At 42.5% G+C, this 18311-nt stretch overlaps 1 protein-coding gene across 4 annotated transcripts in view; it reads left to right on the top strand.

Annotated features, from left to right (window-relative positions):
- Positions 1-5023: 5023 nt before the first annotated feature.
- Nfat5 (nuclear factor of activated T cells 5) overlaps positions 5024-18311 on the top strand; it is a 92363-nt gene continuing 79075 nt past the window's right edge. The window contains exons 1-2 of one of the 4 annotated variants that reach the window (XM_052729696.1): positions 5024-5508; positions 7256-7309. In XM_052729696.1, coding sequence (XP_052585656.1) covers positions 5436-5508; positions 7256-7309 — 127 coding nt within the window. In that variant the 5' untranslated portion in view covers positions 5024-5435. The remainder of the gene's footprint in view (positions 5509-7255; positions 7310-18311) is intronic. The other 3 variants (XM_052729695.1, XM_052729698.1, XM_052729697.1) reach the window with 3 other exon arrangements.

Genomic DNA, 18311 nt, shown 5'->3' with positions numbered 1-18311 from the left:
TTTCATTTACAGTAGATCCAGCTGCACAGTTCACAAAAGTGCCTAAGCAGGTCCAGGAGGGGTTAAAGAATGCACTGCTGATCTAAAAACTGCCACTCTCTTATGCAATCTGTGCAATCTTGTAGTTGAATCTGGGTGTGAAATTATCAAATGACTAGGGAATATGATATACGACTGGGAAGTAATATAAAAGAATTACACATACTACCATATCTGTACATTTTGTTCAATGAACCCATTGTGATTTTTGACAAGAAGCAGCAATTTCCAAGTATTAGATGTTTAAATGATTTAATTTTTGTTGTTCTTGTTTGTCTTCACTATTTTATGAAGAAGTACAGGTTGTGGGTTATGTCTAAAATAGATCATTACATGAATTCCAGATAAAAGGGAACGCAACCGAGACATTAGTGAACACACAGGGAAATACCATGAGAAATATAATTTACGAAGGATACAATGATCAAATTTTTTTTTTGTTTTTGAGATGAGGTCTCACTATGTAGCCTCGGCTGGCCTGGAACTCACAGAGATCTGCCTGTCTTGCCTCTCATGTATAGGGATCAAAGGCATATACCATCACACCCAGCTGCTTTTGATTTTGTTGTTTTGAAATAAGGTTTCATGTGGCTCGGGATGGTCTTGAACTTCTGCTTATCTCCCAAGCACTGGGATGACAGCACACACTTCCACATCTACCTGGTTTTTTGTTTTCTTCTTTTTGATACAGGATCCCATGTACTTCTGATTCCCCTTCTTCAACCTCTTGAATGTTGGGGTCACAGGCATGTATCCCCGCTACAGTTCACTATTTATTTACTTACTTTTTTTGAAGCAGGGTATCCTGTAACGTAGGCTAGGGTCATATTGGGTATATAACCAAGGAGATCTTCAACTTCTGTTCTTCTTGCCTCTACTCGGATCGTAGGTGCACAAGTGCACATCGTCATCACAGTGTATACAGGACAATTGAAACTAGGGCTTCGTCCATTCTAGTCCATTCTAGGCAAACACTTTCCTGAGCTACGGTAGTCTTTTGTCTTTTGTTTAGTTGTTTTGTTTTTGAGTTTTTGAGACAGAGTCTCTCTACGTAGTCAAGCTGGCCTTAAACTCACTACATAGCCCAAGTCAGCTTTGAAAACTTGTCAATATTCTTTTTTTTTTTTTTTTCTGAGACAGGGTTTCTCTGTGTAACAGAGTCCTGTCTGTCCTGGAACTTGCTTTGTAGACCAGGCTAGCCTTGAGATCCTCCTGCCTCTCCCTCCCAAGTGGAATTAATGGCGTGTGTCACCATGTCCGTCCAGAACTTGTCAATATTCTTGCTAAGCATTCCTCAGTGTTAAGATTCAGGCATGAGTCACCGCTATTGGCTCATTTGAATTAAATCACTGAAGTTGAAAAGAATAAAATGAGCCGGGCGGTGGTGGCGCATGCCTTTAATCCCAGCACTCGGGAGGCAGAGGCTGGTGGATCTTTGTGAGTTCGAGGCCAGCCTGGTCTACAGAGTGAGATCCAGGAAAGGCGCAAAGCTACAGAGAAACCCTGTCTTGAAAAACCAAAAAAAAGCCGGGCGGTGGTGGCGCACGCCTTTAATCCCAGCACTCGGGAGGCAGAGGCCGGCGGATCTCTGTGAGTTCGAGGCCAGCCTGGGCTACCAAGTGAGTCCCAGGAAAGGCGCAAAGCTACACAGAGAAACCCTGTCTCGAAAAACCAAAAAAAAAAAAAAAAAAAAAAAAGAAAAGAATAAAATGAAATTCTAGGGGTTTTTTTGTTTTTTGCTTTTGTTGTTGTTTGAGAGAAGGTCTCAAACTGTAGTCCAAATAGAACCCCAGGTTTGTACTGATCCTCTTGCTCCAGCCTGAATCTAGGTTTCTATGTTGCTACAAAGCATCAACACAAAAATTTTCCTACTAAGTAGTTTTTCAGGCTGGTAAGATGCTCAATGATCCTCAGAACTCCATAAAGGTGGAAAGAGAGAACTCACTTCACGAAGTTGTCCTCTGACTCAAAACATGCATCATGGCACACTTGCCCACATACATGCACATACACATACAGTAATAATAAATACATTTTAAAAATTCAATTGATTATCTGTGTATCCTCCATAATGGGAGTTAACAGCTTAGATACAAGATTGTAAAACATCGGCAGCGAACTTCTGCCCTCCGGGGTTCTCCCATTGTGCTGTAAGCCTGTATTTAAGACCTCCTCCCTCCTTCAATAAATGGCATTTGGCATTAAAAAAAAAAAAAATTCAATTGAGCCAGGCAGTGGTGGCACACACCTTCAATCCCTGCATTCGGGAGGCAGAGGCAGGCAGATCTCTATGAGTTCAAGGCCAGCCTGGGCTACAGAACAAGTTCCAGGACAGCCAGAACTACACACAGAGAAACCCTGTTTCAAAAAATTAAAAAAAAAATTCAATTGAAATAGTTTTTTTTTTTTAAGAATGTATCTGCATTCATTTAGTTATAACGAATGCTTGCTGTTCATGGTGGCTCATGCTTATAATCTCAGCACTTGGAGGCTAAGACAGGAGGATCATTGGATGTTTGAGAACAACCTGATCTGCATACTGAATAGCCCGCCCACCTAGGCTACAGAGAGATGCTGTCTCAAAAATTACATATATGTATACACATACACACACACACACACACACACACACACACACACACACACACACACTATTAAGTGCAGGGCCTGCTGGGGTGGTGGGTCCTGGACCTGTGGAATCCCAGTCTAGAGACTTAACTGTCAAAGCCAAGTCACATTTTGGGTATCCCTCTTCATTTTGCTTTTCTCTAATCAGAGGAAATTTGATAAACTAGGGAGCACAATGGAAAAAAGCCAATAAAGGACAGAGAAGAGCTGAAGAAAGGGAAGAGGCCTGGGCACTTCTTGACTTGTTAATTAGGGCCAGAAAGGGGATTTCCTATACCCTAAGTGTGTTTCAGTCTCATAGGTTTGGCGAAAGGAATATGCGCTCAGTGATTCACCCCGCTTTCTCAGTACTGCAGCTCGGCCTGGTGCATTGCAATTTCCTCTTCATATATTATGTAGTGACTAATGGAAGGGCTAGGCCACCAACCAATGCTTTACTCCAACTCAAAGCTATAGGATTTCAACTGGCCTCAGCCTGTTGGGCAATAGGAGGTCTGAATCTTCTTATCAAATGAGTGGTGCTCTCAGAAGTTACAAGGGACTTCCCTTGGGACTTGTTACAACAGAGGGCAGTGGCCATAGAAGTTTGAGGGTAGTTTCCTGTTTGCTCTGCTGTATCTCGGGGTGGCTCTGAAACTCTTTCTTCCCTCTGACAGAGGAAAATGCTCACAGGGTTGATTAATTATCACTAAGAATTCACTGAAGAAAATTGGGCAACCTCTATCAGATGCTGAGATGAAAGGATAGGCAGTTTCTGATGACACAAATGGAAATCCGAGGTCTGTAGGTGACGCTCTGTAAAGGGCCCACTCCAGAGATACCTGCTCTGGGGCCTCCTTTGCTTGGAGAGTCTCCCCCATACCAGCAGCATTCCAAGGCCTGATGAAGTGGCCGAATTCACAGCGGGCAAAGCTTTGTTAAGGATTTACACATTTAAAATCGGCAGGGTTTTAGGATTTGTGACTAGCTTTGTAGACACAGAGACACAAACTGAACCATCTTGAATACCTCAAAAACCTTGCCCATGTGGCTGCTGGCATCAATACTCCACACAAAATTAAAAACTAGTTCCCACGATGTGCACCCTGTGCTCCATTTGATATTTTAATAACTTGATTAAAAATTTCCCAGATGTCTGTTAGAGTCAGGAAACAGTCTGTGGTGTAGGTGAGGATTTGTTTTTGCAACGGAAACTTTTAGCCCCCATGAACAGACTAGCCAAACCCCCTCATTTACATGTTTATCCTCCATCCTCACTTGAATGAACAATGAAGTGAAAGCCTGTTTGGAAAAACGGGCTTTGAGGTTTGCTTCTCTCTCTCTCTCACAGCCAGGTGGACTCACAGGATCCAATTTTCAAACTGTCTTTTATTTTCCACTCTCGAATACATTTGGGCGCTCGCTATCAGAGACATCATTATAAATAAAATTAAAAAGATCAAAGCCGGGGGTCGTGGTACTCTCCGGTGATACAAGCATTCGGAAGGCCGAATCAGGAGGATTGCCCTCAATTTGAGGCCAGTCTAAATCTACATAGTGAGCTCCAGGCCACCTAGACCTACATAGCAATACCATGTATCTAAATAAATAAATGCAGTCGCTATAAATATGGTGTGGGTAACCTGGGGGAATTATTTTAATGAAAATAACGAATAGCTGGACATGGTGGCGTATGCCTGGCAGAGGCAAGCACAGCTCTGTGAGTCTGAGGCCAGCCTGATCTACATAGTGAGCTCCTCCAGGCCAGGGAGGGCCAAAAAAAAAAAAAAAAAAATCAACATGAACAAGAACAAAAAATCCATAAGCAAACGAAAAAACCCTCCAAAAACTCGATAATCTGGGGTGGTGGTGGTGGTTAGAGTACGATCTGCCCTTTCTTAATTAAAAATGAGTCTTATAGTCCTTTGGCCAGCTCACTGCAGAAACTGCTATGAAAAACCCCGAAGGGCTGGGTTGCTGTCCAAGCCATGGAACTCCATTCCCCCGTGCGAGCTCAAGCCTGCCGGCCTGGGTCGCGGCAAGTCGCTGGAGGTCTTTCCCCTGCTTGCAGACATCGAGGTTCCCCAGGGTCGGTGTCCTCCTGCGTACACCACGGGGCAGGGCCGGCCGCCTCAGGCTCGCCGCCACCAGGTCGTGGCAAAAATCTCTTCCCTTCTCGGGGGCCCCAGAAGCCAGGCCGCCTCCCTCCTCCCTCCCTCCCTCCCTCCCTGCCTGCTGGCGGGGCCCTTTCCCAGCCCGGGATCAGCAGCCGCCGCGGGAGCGACGGCAGGAAGCGAGGCCCTTGTTGATGCTGTTCCGCGGCGCGCCCGCCCGCCCTCCGGCGGCCTCTCGGCTCTTCCGGGCTGCCGGCGTCCCCCCCCCCCCTCCGCGCGTGCGCAGTGCCCCACGAGGGGGCGGGGCTCAGATTCCTGTCAGCGGCGGCGGCGGTGGCGGCGGCCGTCAGTGTGCGCTGAGGAGAAGCCCGAAACGGACCCTTTGGCTCTCCCTCTCCCTTTTCGCCGCCCGAAACCGTCTTCTCTCTGGACTCACCGGGAGTCAGGTCTCTACTCCGCAGAGCCGCTCTCCACCACGCCGCCCTTCTCGTCGCTCGGCCGGGTGGGAAGTGACTGCCCTCGAGGAGGAGGAGGAGGAGGAGGAGGAGGAGGCAGCGGCGGCCGCCCTCGCCTCGCCGCCCCCGGTTCGGTGCCCGCGGTCCCGGAGAGGAGGTGCCGCCGCCACCGCCGCTCCCCCCCTCCCGCTGCCCTCGGGCCGGGCTGGGTCGAGCTGCGATGCCCTCGGACTTCATCTCCTTGCTCAGCGCGGACCTAGACCTGGAATCGCCCAAGTCCCTGTACTCGCGAGGTGAGTCAGATGGGGGGGTGGGGGGGGTGGGGCGTGGGGGCGGGGAGCGCGGGCGCGCGGAGTCCCGGGGGGTCCCCGTCGGAACCCCGGCGCAGCCTGGCCTGGCCCTCTCCAGGGTCCCGGGCCGGCCGTGGGGCGCCCCGGCGGGCGGGCCGGGGGTGATTTCGGAGCTGCAGAGGGGCGGCCCCTCCCCGGCGCGGCGCGGGGCGCCCGGGGACTCTGGTTGTGCGCTCCCCCCACCCCCCGAGTCCCCTGCGGGGCCCCCCGAGGTTCGCAACCTGACGGCGGCCGGCCGCTCCCGGCTCCGCCAGCCTGGGCGGGCCGCCGGCCCAGTCCTCCCCCGGCTCGGGAATCACCCCACTGGTCCCCGTGCTGGGGCCGCCAGGGGGTCGGGACGCCGGGGCTCCTGTCTGCCGGACTCTCCTCCCCGGCAAAGTTGCCCCACGCCGGGCTGCGTGGCCCCAAGCGGCTTCCGAGCCCAGGGTCACCATTTTTTCCTCCCTCTTTCGGCTTGTTTGTGCGCGGTCCTCCTATCCTCCCCCCCCCCCCCCCTCGCTCCGGCCTAGTCCACTCCCTCCCCATGTCGGGACGGCCCCCCTCGACCAGGCGTTCTTCCTTTCCTCGTCATCTTCTTGCCTGGAAAAGGCCCGAATTTGCTTTTTTTCTCTCTCTTCATCTCCGTGGCATTCTAATTACTTCTTTTACAAAGATAGGGATGCCCTCTCTGGATTACTTGTGTTCCTCTCCCTGGAGTACCAGGCTCGGGCACAGTCTTGCCCTTTGAGAAATTTCTCTTCTTGGCTGTTCAAGGGCTTCTTGCAGAGAGGAGGCAATGAACAGAGCTTCTCATTTAAAACTATTTTTTTGGCCAAGGCCTTCAGGGGATTCCCAGCATCTAAAACATTAACACTTGAGGTGATCTCTGCTGGGGTTAAATTCCTACACTGGACACCACAAGAATGTGTCAGAACAGGTTCCCTTTGCAACGGGTATTAAACCCAAAATACCCACATTTGCACTCATCACCACTTAATACCAGTGGGAGGGGGCAAAAGTTCTTAACGATTCATTTATATTTTAAAACATATACCACGGTGAACCCTTTTCCCGAGAAATCCAGCATTTTTTCTGTTTTTAGTTTTACAAATCCACTGGATAATTTCACTTCTTGGGGGTAGGGGACAGGAGGGGACTTAAACTTGACATTAGTGCATTCATATTGTTTAATTGAATCAGAGGGATGTGGTTTACCCTGGAAGGTGCTGCTGACTTTAAAGACTATTGAGTTTGTACACAGAGCCCTACTTAGTAACTGTTAGGCCATTGTCTGTTGCTCTGATGACTTTAGTTGGCAGACACTATCCTGTAGGATGGTTCTCAGATATTACCTGAAATAGCTTAGAAATATTGTAGTTTGAAGTGTCAGAAGGAAAAGAAAAGATCAAGAAGTGTTCCTTAGAATAGGGCTGAGGTACAATTGGATGCTAAAAATAGTCAAGACAGTAACACCATTTGGGCAGTAATCGTCAGATAATTTTCCATGAAACAAATGCTTTATCAAAATCTAAGTTTAGCTTAGAGACCAGTGTAGAAGCAACCCAACCTTCCTTTTGCAGGAAATAAACTAAACTAATATGGGCTTAAGCTCTTAAAAATACATAATAGTTATATAAGAGATGTATGCTATCCTTGGCATTTTTTTTCTCATTCAGCATAAAAAGTACTTAATGCTTTTTGTGTTTTTCAGATTCTCTGAAGTTACACCCATCACAGAATTTTCATAGAGCTGGACTATTGGAAGGTCAGCAAAATGCCGTTTTTACAGCATGTTGTGTCAGGATGCAAAGGCTTTCTCTGAGATGGAGTTGAAATGGAAAAGTGGGAAACTTTGCAGACTCACACAATGTAGTTTTTTTGCTAAGGAGCCTGATCCTTCTTTTAGAGCAGCTAAATGTTTCAGTGGATTTCGTTGTTGGACTTGAAGTGCTTGTAGGCCATTGTATCTGCTTTGAGAGGCCTTGGGGAAATCCCTCATAATCATTTAAAATTATGTGTTGGGTGTTCTACTTTAGAATGTCAGTTAATTTTTCTTTTAACACAAACTGAATTTGAAAAGGTTCAAACATAAAGATGATAAATTAATAAATACAGCAGTGACACCAAACACATACTTAGTTTGAAAGTTCCAAATTGAAAACTTTTGGATATTGTGCATTTCAAAATGATATGTAATTTTTTTGTTTGTTTTTGTTTTTTGAGACAGGATTTCTCTGTGTAGTTTTGGAGCCCGTCCTGGATCTCTGTAGACCAGGCTGGCCTTGAACTCATAGAGATCCTCCTGGCTCTGCCTCCCGAGTGCTGGGATTAAAGGCGTGCGCCACCACCACCTGGCACAAAATGTTATATAATTTATTTACCAATTATCGATGTGATTTCTATATCATATCTAAGGATGAAAAAAGCTAAGTAATCAAGATAATTAAACTATGCTTGGAAAAAAAAGCCCATAGAATGTTCTGGAAAAAGTTAATAGGATATGTACCTTAAACAGATGACAATTACTTTACTTTAAAAACCTTTTTTCTTTTCTTTTTTTTTTTTTAAGACTTTACACTTAGCATCTTTGAATTTTAGAGTCTTGTTTTAGATAGCAACGATATTAATTATTTCTCCATTATTTAGAAATGGGAAACAAACTGAAAGTAAGAGACTTGGGCGGGGGGGAAGGTCAACAGCAGCAGAAACAATCCTTTCTGTGTTGTCGTCAGTACTCCTTACCCAAAGCCACGTGCCACTGTGAAATAAATATATGTATCCAGTAACAAGTATTTATGATCTCTTTGAAAAGGGCCTTGGATATTTCTGTTATGTCTTGAATATAGCTTTTTCCTCTCTTAGAGGTAGGTAGTCCTGTAGATACAATGGGGGAAGTGAGTGTTGTAATTGAGCTTAGGTTTAAATACCAGTTTAGCAACTTCTTCAGCTCTGTGACCTGGGGCAAGTGATTTCACTATTCTAAACTTTATTATTCCTTCTATAAAATGTAGGTATCTCCTTAGTTAACTAATGTGTATTAAAGTGTCTAGTTATAGTGTTGGGCTTTATTAATTATTTTATTATTGGACAGTACTGGGGATTTTTTTTTTATTTATTTTTGTTTTTTGGGACAAGTCTTACTATGTAGCTCTTCGTTGTTCTGGAACATCTCCGTATTTAGACCAGACTGGCCTGAAACTTAGTTCTGCCTGCTTCTGATTTGAGTGCTGAAATTAAAGGGTGTGCCACAATGCACAATAGTACTGGGGATTTAACCTGGGTCAAGAGTGAGAGACAAATGTTCTGAGCTATATAGCCCTAGCAGGGAGTATCGTAATTAGAGAGATTATCAGGTAGGAGAAAGACAGGGGAAATGTGTTAATTATTTAAGGATATATTTTATAAATGTTAAGGATTTTCTTTCTTGTTTATTTTTTGTTGTTGTTTGATTATTTTTATGTGTATGGGTGTTTTGCCTGCCTGTATGTCTGTGTAGCATGTGTGTGCCTTCTGCTCACAGAGACCAGAAAAGAGCGTTGGATCTCCAGAGACTGGAGTTACAGATGGTTGCGAACTGTCATGTATGTGCTAGGAATCAAACTTGGGTCCTCTGGAAGAGCAGCCAGTGATTTTCTGAGCCATCTTTCCAATCCCCTAAAAGTTAGTTTTTTAACTTTAGCACCAGCTATATTGTTTTAACAATATAATTTAGAGCATATAAAAGGTTCTCTTACATTGTACCTATAAGAATCGCACAAGTGTGTGTGTATTAGTGTGAAGATGTTTTTTAAACTACAGTCTGAAGAAGAGAGACATTTTTAGAAGGGATGTTTTGTTTTGTTGTGCTTTTTGTTCTTTTGGAGACAGAATTTAACTATGTAGCCCTGGCTGTGCTGGAACTCAATGTGTAGACCAAGCTGGCCTCAAACTCACATCTTCTGTCTCCCAAGTGCTGGATTTAAGTTGTGTAGAAGTGTTTTTTGTTTGTTTGTTTTGCTTTGTTTTGGGTTTTTCGAGACAGAGTTTCTCTGTATAACAGCCCTAAGTGTCTTGGAACTCACTCTGTAGATCAGTCTGGCCTGGAACTCAGAGAGATCCGCCTGCCTCTGCCTCCTGAGTGCTGGGCATAAAGGCGTGTGCCATCAATATATGGCTTTGTGTTAATTTTTTAAATACTCTGTTTTATTCTAAGAAGAGTATATTCTAGTTCATTTCTTTGTTCTCTTGATTTTCCTTTGCCATCTTTGCAAGATGAAGTATATTAGGAGACTAATGCTTCTGGTGTATCAGTATCTTGTAATATGTGTCAAAATTGCAGTCCCAGCAGGTGAGGTTGGGTGAGGCAGGAGGGGTGCAGAGATGGAAACAAAGCTAGTGAGTTCCTGGCTACAGGATGTGAAATTTTACATGCGCACACACAGTGGGAAAAATTGTTGAACATAAATCTCTGCAGAGGGCTGTATGTCAAGAGCTTGCCACTGAATTCTTTAAAAACATGTGCCATAGTACACATGTGGAGGTCTGACGACAGTTTTCAGGAATCAGTTCTTGCTTTCCACCATGTGGTCCTGGGGATCATACTCAAGTTGACAGGCTTGTTGGCAAGTGCCTTTACTTTACCCGCTGAGCTACCTTATAGGCCCCATGATTCACTGAATTATTTTTTTGTGTGTGCATGTATGTGTGTATGCATGTGTGTACCTCCGTGTAGAGCCCAGAGGTTCCTCAGTCTATCCCTGCCTTTCTGTTGAAGTTTCTCACTGAGCCTGGAATTAACTAATTTGGCTAGACTGACTGACCAGCAAGCCCCCAAGGATCCTTCTGTTTGTGCCTCTCTGGTGCTGGGATTACAGGCACAGGTAACTTTTTATATGGGTGCTAGGGCTCTGAATGAACTTAGGTCTTCATGCTCACATAGAAAGCACTTGCCCCACAGAGTCATTTCCCCAGCCACTGAATTCGTTCATGTTCATTCATTTCTCTTTTTAATTGTTTTTTGGGTTGTTGGGTTGTGGGTTTTTTTTTTTTTTTTTTTTTTTTTTTTTGTGTGTGTGTGTGTGTGTGTGTGTGTATGTGTTTCTTTTTTCTTTTTCTTTCTTTTTTTTCTTTTCTTTTTTTTTTTGTTGTTGTTTTTCAAGATAGGGTTTCTCTGTGTAGTTTTGGTACCTGCCCTGGATCTTGCTCTGTAGCCCAGGCTGGCCTCGAACTCACAGAAGTCTGCCTGGCTCTGCCTCCCAAGTGCTGGAATTAAATAAAGGCCTGCGGGTTTTTTTTGAGATGTTTGTCTTATTTTATGTGGATGGGTGTTTTGCCTGCATGTATGTAGTGCACAAGGCAGCCAGAAGAGGGAGTTGTATCCCCTGGAACTGGAGTTACAGATGGTTGTGAGCCACCATATTGTTGCTGGGAATTGAACCCGGGTTCTCTGGAAGAACAGCCAGTGCTCTTAGTTAATCACTGAGCCATCTTCTCCCAGCCTTCTTTCTTTTTTTGAGGCAGGGTCTCATAGCTTGAACTTTTGGTCTTCCTGTCCCATGCTTTGGAGTGCTGGGATTAGAGCTGTTGCTAGCTACTGCATCCTCGTGGATCAGTGGACTCACAGAATTTGTATAACCCTGAGATGTTAAATAGCAATTATCCCACTTTAGAGATGAGGAAATGGAGGCATATGGACTTTTAGTGACTTGCCTAGAGTCACATAATAAGGTATAGAGTCATGCTGTTGCAGCTGCTACTCCTTTTCCTTCTCCCTGTTTCAGACTTTCAGTCCTTCTGCCTCAGCCTCTCAGTGCTTGGATTACAGGTGTTTCCCACCACGTGCAGCCAATTTAAGTTTTTAAGAAAACAAGTTATAAAACCTGAAATTGGGAATTATTAAACTTGATAAATAGATTAAAAGAATACTCTTGCCATTCAGCAGAGTTTGATTTTAGCTTGCCTATTAAGACAGTGATGAGCCTTCTTGCTACCATGATTTTAATTAATATGATGATTGCCTGACACTAGGTACAAGGTCTTAACTAATTAATACAATAATGCACAAGTATTAAAATGACGTCAACTGAAGGAGATCCAGTGCTCTCTTTTGGCCTCAAAGGGTTCCCTCACATAATGGCATATATACACATAAATTTAAAATATATATAAATCTTTTAAAAAATTGTATTTTTGTTTTTAAAGGATTTATTTTATGAATGTCAGTATCTTGCTTACATGCATGTCCACCATGTACATACATACAGTGTCCAGGAGACCATAGGGCGTGTGAGATCTCCTCCTGGAACTGTGGGTGCTGGGAATCAAACCCCTGTCCGATGCAAGAGCCAGAAGTGCTCTTAATTGGTGAATACTAGCATTCTCGTGTGTGTGTGTGTGTGTGTGTGTGTGTGTGTGTGTGTGTGTGTGTGTGTGTGTATGTATGTGAGAGAGAAATGTATATAATATATATGTATTTTATGTTAAGTGAAAAGAAGCAGGAAGTAGCACTACATTAGTACAATCCTGAGTTTACATTAAAGTATGTACAGATAGATACAGTTATCAGTCAAAACCAAAATATGCCTTCCAAAGATCTGTAAGAATGTTACTACTTACAATGTTGATCATCTTAGGTAATAAATTCCAGATAATTAAGAAATATATATATATTAAAAAATAACATGATTTCTAGTTATGTACAAATTCCATTACTAAAGCTGAGAATCATCTGGAGGAAAACGTCACCATTTCTTAGACATTCTCTACTGAAAAACATTTGTTTTGGTTTATTTTGTTTGCCAAACAAAACTAATAGCCAGACCTGGTAGTGGTAGAGGCTGAGGCCAGAGGATGACAAGGCCAGTCTGAGTAACTTCATGAGACATTGTCTCAAAATAAGTCTGACAGATGATCTGGGAATTACAGCGTTAGTACAGTATTTTCAAGATTCTAGGTCCAATGTTCAGTACAAACAGACACCTAAGAAATGAAAGTAAACAGACTAAGAAAAAGGTCTAAGTGTGGTGGTTGCTCATGCCTTTAATCCCAGCATTTAGGCAGAGGCAGGCAGATCTCTAAGTTCGAAGCCAGCTTGGTCTAGAGATTGAGTTCCAGGACAACCAGAGCTATACAGAGAAACCCTATCTTGAAAAAAGAGAGAAAGAGAAAAAAACAAATAAACAACAACAACAAAAAAGAAAACAAAACAAAAAACTATTGGATTCTTTTTTTGTTTTGAATTTTTATTTAGTTTCTATTGATCTGGGTCATACCTAAAGACTGTAAATATCATCATTATGAAAATAATGACGTTAAAACGTGTCAGAAGTCTTGACTAGTTCATGACAGCTTCTTGTTAATCATTCTTCCAATGATTTGCTGTCATGTATTTTGTTGTTACCCATTTGTTTGTAGAGAAAGGTTTTTTGTTTGTTTTTTGTTTTTGTTTTGGTTTTGGTTTTTTTTGGTAGCCAATGCTGGTCTCTTACAGGATGGCTTTGAACTCCCTGTCCTCTTGTTTCTATCTCCCAAGTGCTATAATTATCCAGCGTGGGAATTACAACAATAATATTATTCTTTAGGAAGCATCCATAAGGCAATGAAAGATATTCAACTTGTTACACAATAGAAATCAGTAGAAACATAATATCCTCTTGAAGCAATATTTATTTATTTTGGTTTTTTTGGGGGGGGCGGGGCAGGGTTTCTCTGTATGTAGCCCTGGCTGTCCTGAAACTGATTCTGTAGACTAGGGTAGCTTCAAACCCAGAGATCTGCTTGCCTTTGCCTCCCAAGTGCAGGGATTAAAGGCATGTGCCACTACCTCCTGGCTTATTTTATTTATTGAAAATAATTTTTTTCATACTCAGTGAGACTCCATAGATGATTTTTGTTTTTTTGTGGTTGTCAGTTGAAGATAGCTTCTTGGTTAGGGATAGGAGCTCATGTCCACTTATATTTTAATGTTCACAATTAGCAAATCATTTGTTGTCTTAGGTGAGTGTCTTAGTTAGGGTTTTCTAATGCTGCAGCGAAACACTATGGCCAAAAAGCAAGTTGGAGAGGAAAAGGTTATTAGCATGGCTGTTCATCACTGAAGGAAATCAAGACAGGAACTCAAAGAAGGCAGGATCCTGGAGGCAGGAGGTGATGCAGAGGCCATGGAGAGGAACTGCTTACTGGCTCACTTCCCATGACTTGCTCAGTCTGATTTTTTCTTTTTTCTTTTTTTTTTAATTTTATTTATGTGCATTGGTGTTTTGCCTGCATGAGTGTATACACTATCCTGGAACTGGAGTTACAATTATGAGCTGCTGTGTGGGTGCTGGGAATTGAACTCTGGAAGTTCAAGTCCTCTGGAAGAGCAGCCAGTGCTCTTAACCACTGAGCCATCTCTCCAGCCCCCAGTCTGCTTTCTTATAGAACCCAGAACCACCAGCTCAGGGATGGCACTACCCACCATGGGCTGGGCCCTCCTCCATTGATCACTTAATGAGAAAATGCCGTATAGCTGGATCTCATGGAGACATTTCCTCAACTGATTCTCCTTCCTCTAATAACTCTAGCTTGTGTCAAGTTGACACACAAAACCAGTCAGTACAGAGAGTATCTTTAAGAGGTAGTTGTAGCATATTATAGGTTAAACTCTGTCTTGGCTGATAATAATGCTTAGAAGTGGAAAGAAGGAAAAGAAATAAGCAGAAGCCAAAATTTTCTCTCTCTCAGTTTTAATTTTGTTTATTATTGTCTATGTGTATGAAGTGAGATGTGGATGTTTTGCTCACCATACTTGTGAGATTGGGGGACAACTTTCTGGAGTTGGTTCTTTTTCCACCATGGGTTCCAGAGATGGGACTCACATCATCAAGCTGTTAGTTATTCTTGCTGATCCAGGGCACTTGATTTCTTTGGCAGTACTTTTATGACATCATAGAATCTGTTTCTGCTGCTTCTTATTTCTGCTGGTATGTTTCAGAGACAAAATGAAATTGAGAAGAAATGGGTTACAATAGGAACCTCAGGAATTAGTCTTTATCTTGCTGGGGTTGATTTTGTTTCCTGAACTTCCTGAAAGTTCTGTGTTAGGAATTAGAATATTTCAGTGTGGCCCTGAGAACCTACCTGAGGGAAATCATAGTACTTTTCTTCACTAAAAACACTCAGGGTACTTACTTTGGAGTTACTAAATTGCTTCTTTTCATAAATTTAAAACAGTATGAAGGGGTTTTGTTTGAAACAGGAGTCTTATAGTCCAGAAGGTTTGCCTTGAACTTGTTATGTAGTTGAGGATGACCTTGAACTAATTCTGATTCTCCTGTCTTATCTCCCAAGTACTGGGATTACAGACCTATGCCCCCAAAGCTACTTTTATGTGGTGCTGGGGATCAAACTCAGGGCCTTGTGAAAGCTAGGCGTGCTTTGCACCAACTCCAGCATAGAATGTGAGTTCTTTGGTCCCTTTCAACTGAGTACAGTCTTTTGCCTAACTGTATGTAGAAAATGTTGATTTTGAATAAAATCAAATTTTAGTCAGTATTCTTACATACTAAATTCTACATTACTAGTTAGGATGTTAGATTAAAATGATTTTTTAATATTACGAAAAAACAAGTTTGTTGATAGAGGCTTTATTTATTTTGAGACAGAGTCTCTCTACATAGCTCTTGCTGTTCTGGTTCTTATTGGGCTAGGCTAGCCTTGCTCTCACTAAGATCTAACTGCCTCTGCCTCCCAAGTACTGGGATTAAAGGCATACACTACCATGCCTGACCATAGAGGCTTTATTATACAAGTATGTTTAAAGTTTTCATTACAGTCATCTCTACAAATTAATAAGATAGGACATGTTTATGTGTGTCCTATGACAGTGGCTATAAACCAAATGTAGGCATAAGCTAATAAATGCTGTTCTTCACAATCATGTACATGGGGTAGTGATGAGAAGTCTTGGAATATGTTGTTTCTTTTTTACATTAATTAATTGTGTATGCATGTGGGCTGGCATGTGCCACAGCATACATGTCTGGAAGTAAGAGAGTGACCTGAAGGAACTTACTTGATTTGGTTTTTCAAGACAGAGTTTCTCTGTGTAGCTCTGGATGTCCTGGAACTCGCTCTATAGACCAGGCTGGCCTTGAACTCACTGAGATCTGCCTGTCTCTGACTCCCGAGTGCCTGGATTAAAGGCGTGGGACACCACGACCGCCTTTACTTGGTGTTTTTTGTGTTGCTCCGTATTGAACCAAAGTCCTCATGCTTGCATGTTTGGCATATACTCTACCACTGAGCTGCACCATAGGAATGAATCTTTTAAAAAAAAAAAAAGTCAGGCAAATGAGATAAACATTTATCAGTGCAGAGTGAGTGAAGTCTATATATTAAGGCAGCAAAATCCTTCTTGTTCTAGTAAATGTATCTTTATTTAAGGACACCCTAACTTTAATGCTAGTAAACTATATTTAAGGACATATGCATTTTTTTGTTTTTGTTTTTGTTTTTGTTTTTCGAGACAGGGTTTCTCTGTGTAGCTTTGCGCCTCTCCTGGAACTCACTCTGTAGTCCAGGCTGGCCTCGAACTCACAGAGATCCGCCTGCCTCTGCCTCCCGAGTGCTGGGATTAAAGGTGTGCGCCACCAACGCCCGGCGACATATGCATTTTTAAAAAAAATTCATAAATATTACTAAGCATAACTTTTAGCATAAAAACATACAATAAAATTATATGTCACTTAATAAATACATGTAAGATGTTCATCATTAACATTGGGAAATATAATTAAAATCACCAGAGATTCTTCTCTTACTTGCTAGGATGGCTGTGATCAAAAAGATGAGCCAAACATTGTGGTACATACTTGTAGTCCCAGTTACACAGGAGGCTGAGGTAGGAAGATCCCTTGAGCCCAGGAGTTTGAAACCAGCCTGGGTAACATAGTAAGACCCTGTCTCAAAGAAACAAAAGGACAACAACAACAAAAAGATACTGTTTACGATCATGTGGAGATCAATATACTATACTACTGCTGGGAATGTAAAATCGTGAAAGTTAAAACGTGGGTGCTGGAAAGATGGCTCAATGATTGAGAGCACTGGCTGCTCTTCCAGAAGACATTGGTTCCTTTCCCAGCACCCACATGGCAGTTTACTGCCATCTGCAACTCCAGTTCAGGGCATCTGACACCCTCCTCTGGCCTCCAAGAGCATCAGGCACACATGTGATGCAGATATACATGTAGGCAAAACACTCATACACATTAAATAAAAATGGTCTTTTTTTGTTTGTTTGTTTTTGTTTTGTTTTTTTGAAACAGAGTTTCTCTATGTAGCTTTGAGCCTTTCCTGGAACTCACTTGATAGCCCAGGCTGACCTCGAACTCACAGAGATCTACCTGGCTCTGCCTCCTGAGTGCTGGGATTAAAGGCATACGCCACCACTGGCTGGCATGTTTTACTTTTTAAAGACTTATTCTTGCAGGCGGTGGTGGCGCACGCCTTTAATCCCAGCACTTGGGAGGCAGAGCCAGGGGGATCTCTGTGAGTTTGAGGCCAGCCTGGTCTCCAAAGAGAGTTCCAGGAAAGGCGCAAAGCTACACAGAGAAACCCTGTCTCGAAAAACCAAAAAAAAAAAAAAAAAAAAAAAAGTAAAACACATTCCCTATTATCTAGAAATTGTGGTGTTAGATATGTACCCAAGGGAAATAAATACATATGTCCACACACAAATGTTTATAGCAGCATTACTCATAAATAGCCTAAAATGTATAGAAAAACCCAGATGTCTGTAAATGTGGACTTGAAAACATGTTAATCACAAAAGACTACATATTATATAGTCCCATTGGTAATACTGTACAAAAGTTAGGTAAGTCTAGAGACATGTAGATTAGTGTTTCCTAAGGGTTGGGAGTGAGGAATAGGGGCATAAATAGTTCAGAAAAGATAGGGGAGTCTTTTAGGGGTGATAAAAGTGTTTTATAATTTATAGTAATGGCTATAAAAACTTGGACTATATTAAAAGCCATTATTCACTTTAGGTGACTTTTGTGTAATATATGAATTATATTAGTACACATACAAGAATAACAGATACAGGAAAAGTTGAAATAGTATGATAAAAACAATAGGGTTTATGTATGTGGGTTTTTTTTATTGTAAAAGATTAGATCTAATAATAAAGTATTGATTGTGGAATGTTAAATACATTGACTGAGTGAAATGTAGAATGGTGTAGCTGCTATGTACAACAGGTAGTTCAATAGGTTAAGCATAATAATTCTCACACAATCCATCTATTCCACTCATAGTTAGATATGAAAGCAGTGATTTAGAACAGATACTTGTATGCTAGCAACATTCTTTACAATAGTCAAAAGATGGAAAGGATGGGAATGTAGCTCAGTGCCTGCCAAGCTTACACAAGCCCCTTCTTCATTCACTCACACAGGCCTGGGAAGGTAGCACACACCCGTAATTTCAGCAGGCTAGAAAATTGTGAATTTGAAGCCAACCTGGACTATATATTGAGACTGGCTCAAAATTAAAAAATAAAGATGGAAATAACTAATCTCCATGAATACATGTGACGGCTAAACAAAGTATGTTATGTGTGAGAACAGTGGAGTATTATTCACCCTAAAACTGAAGTGATATTTTGATACTTCCCACATTGTGTAATAATTTTCAAAATATAGAAAGTAAGCCAGTCTTGGAATATGCCTATAAACCCAGCACTTAAAAGGTGGAAGCTGGAGGATCAGAAGTTCAAGGTCAGCCTTGGCTACATAGTGAGT

This window comes from Peromyscus californicus, unplaced genomic scaffold, assembly GCF_007827085.1.
Source record: "Peromyscus californicus insignis strain IS unplaced genomic scaffold, ASM782708v3 Scaffold_8__1_contigs__length_139910024, whole genome shotgun sequence".
Classification (NCBI taxonomy): Eukaryota; Metazoa; Chordata; class Mammalia; order Rodentia; family Cricetidae; genus Peromyscus; species Peromyscus californicus.
Note: the sequence above shows the minus strand (reverse complement) of the source record. Positions and strands in the feature narration are given on the sequence as shown.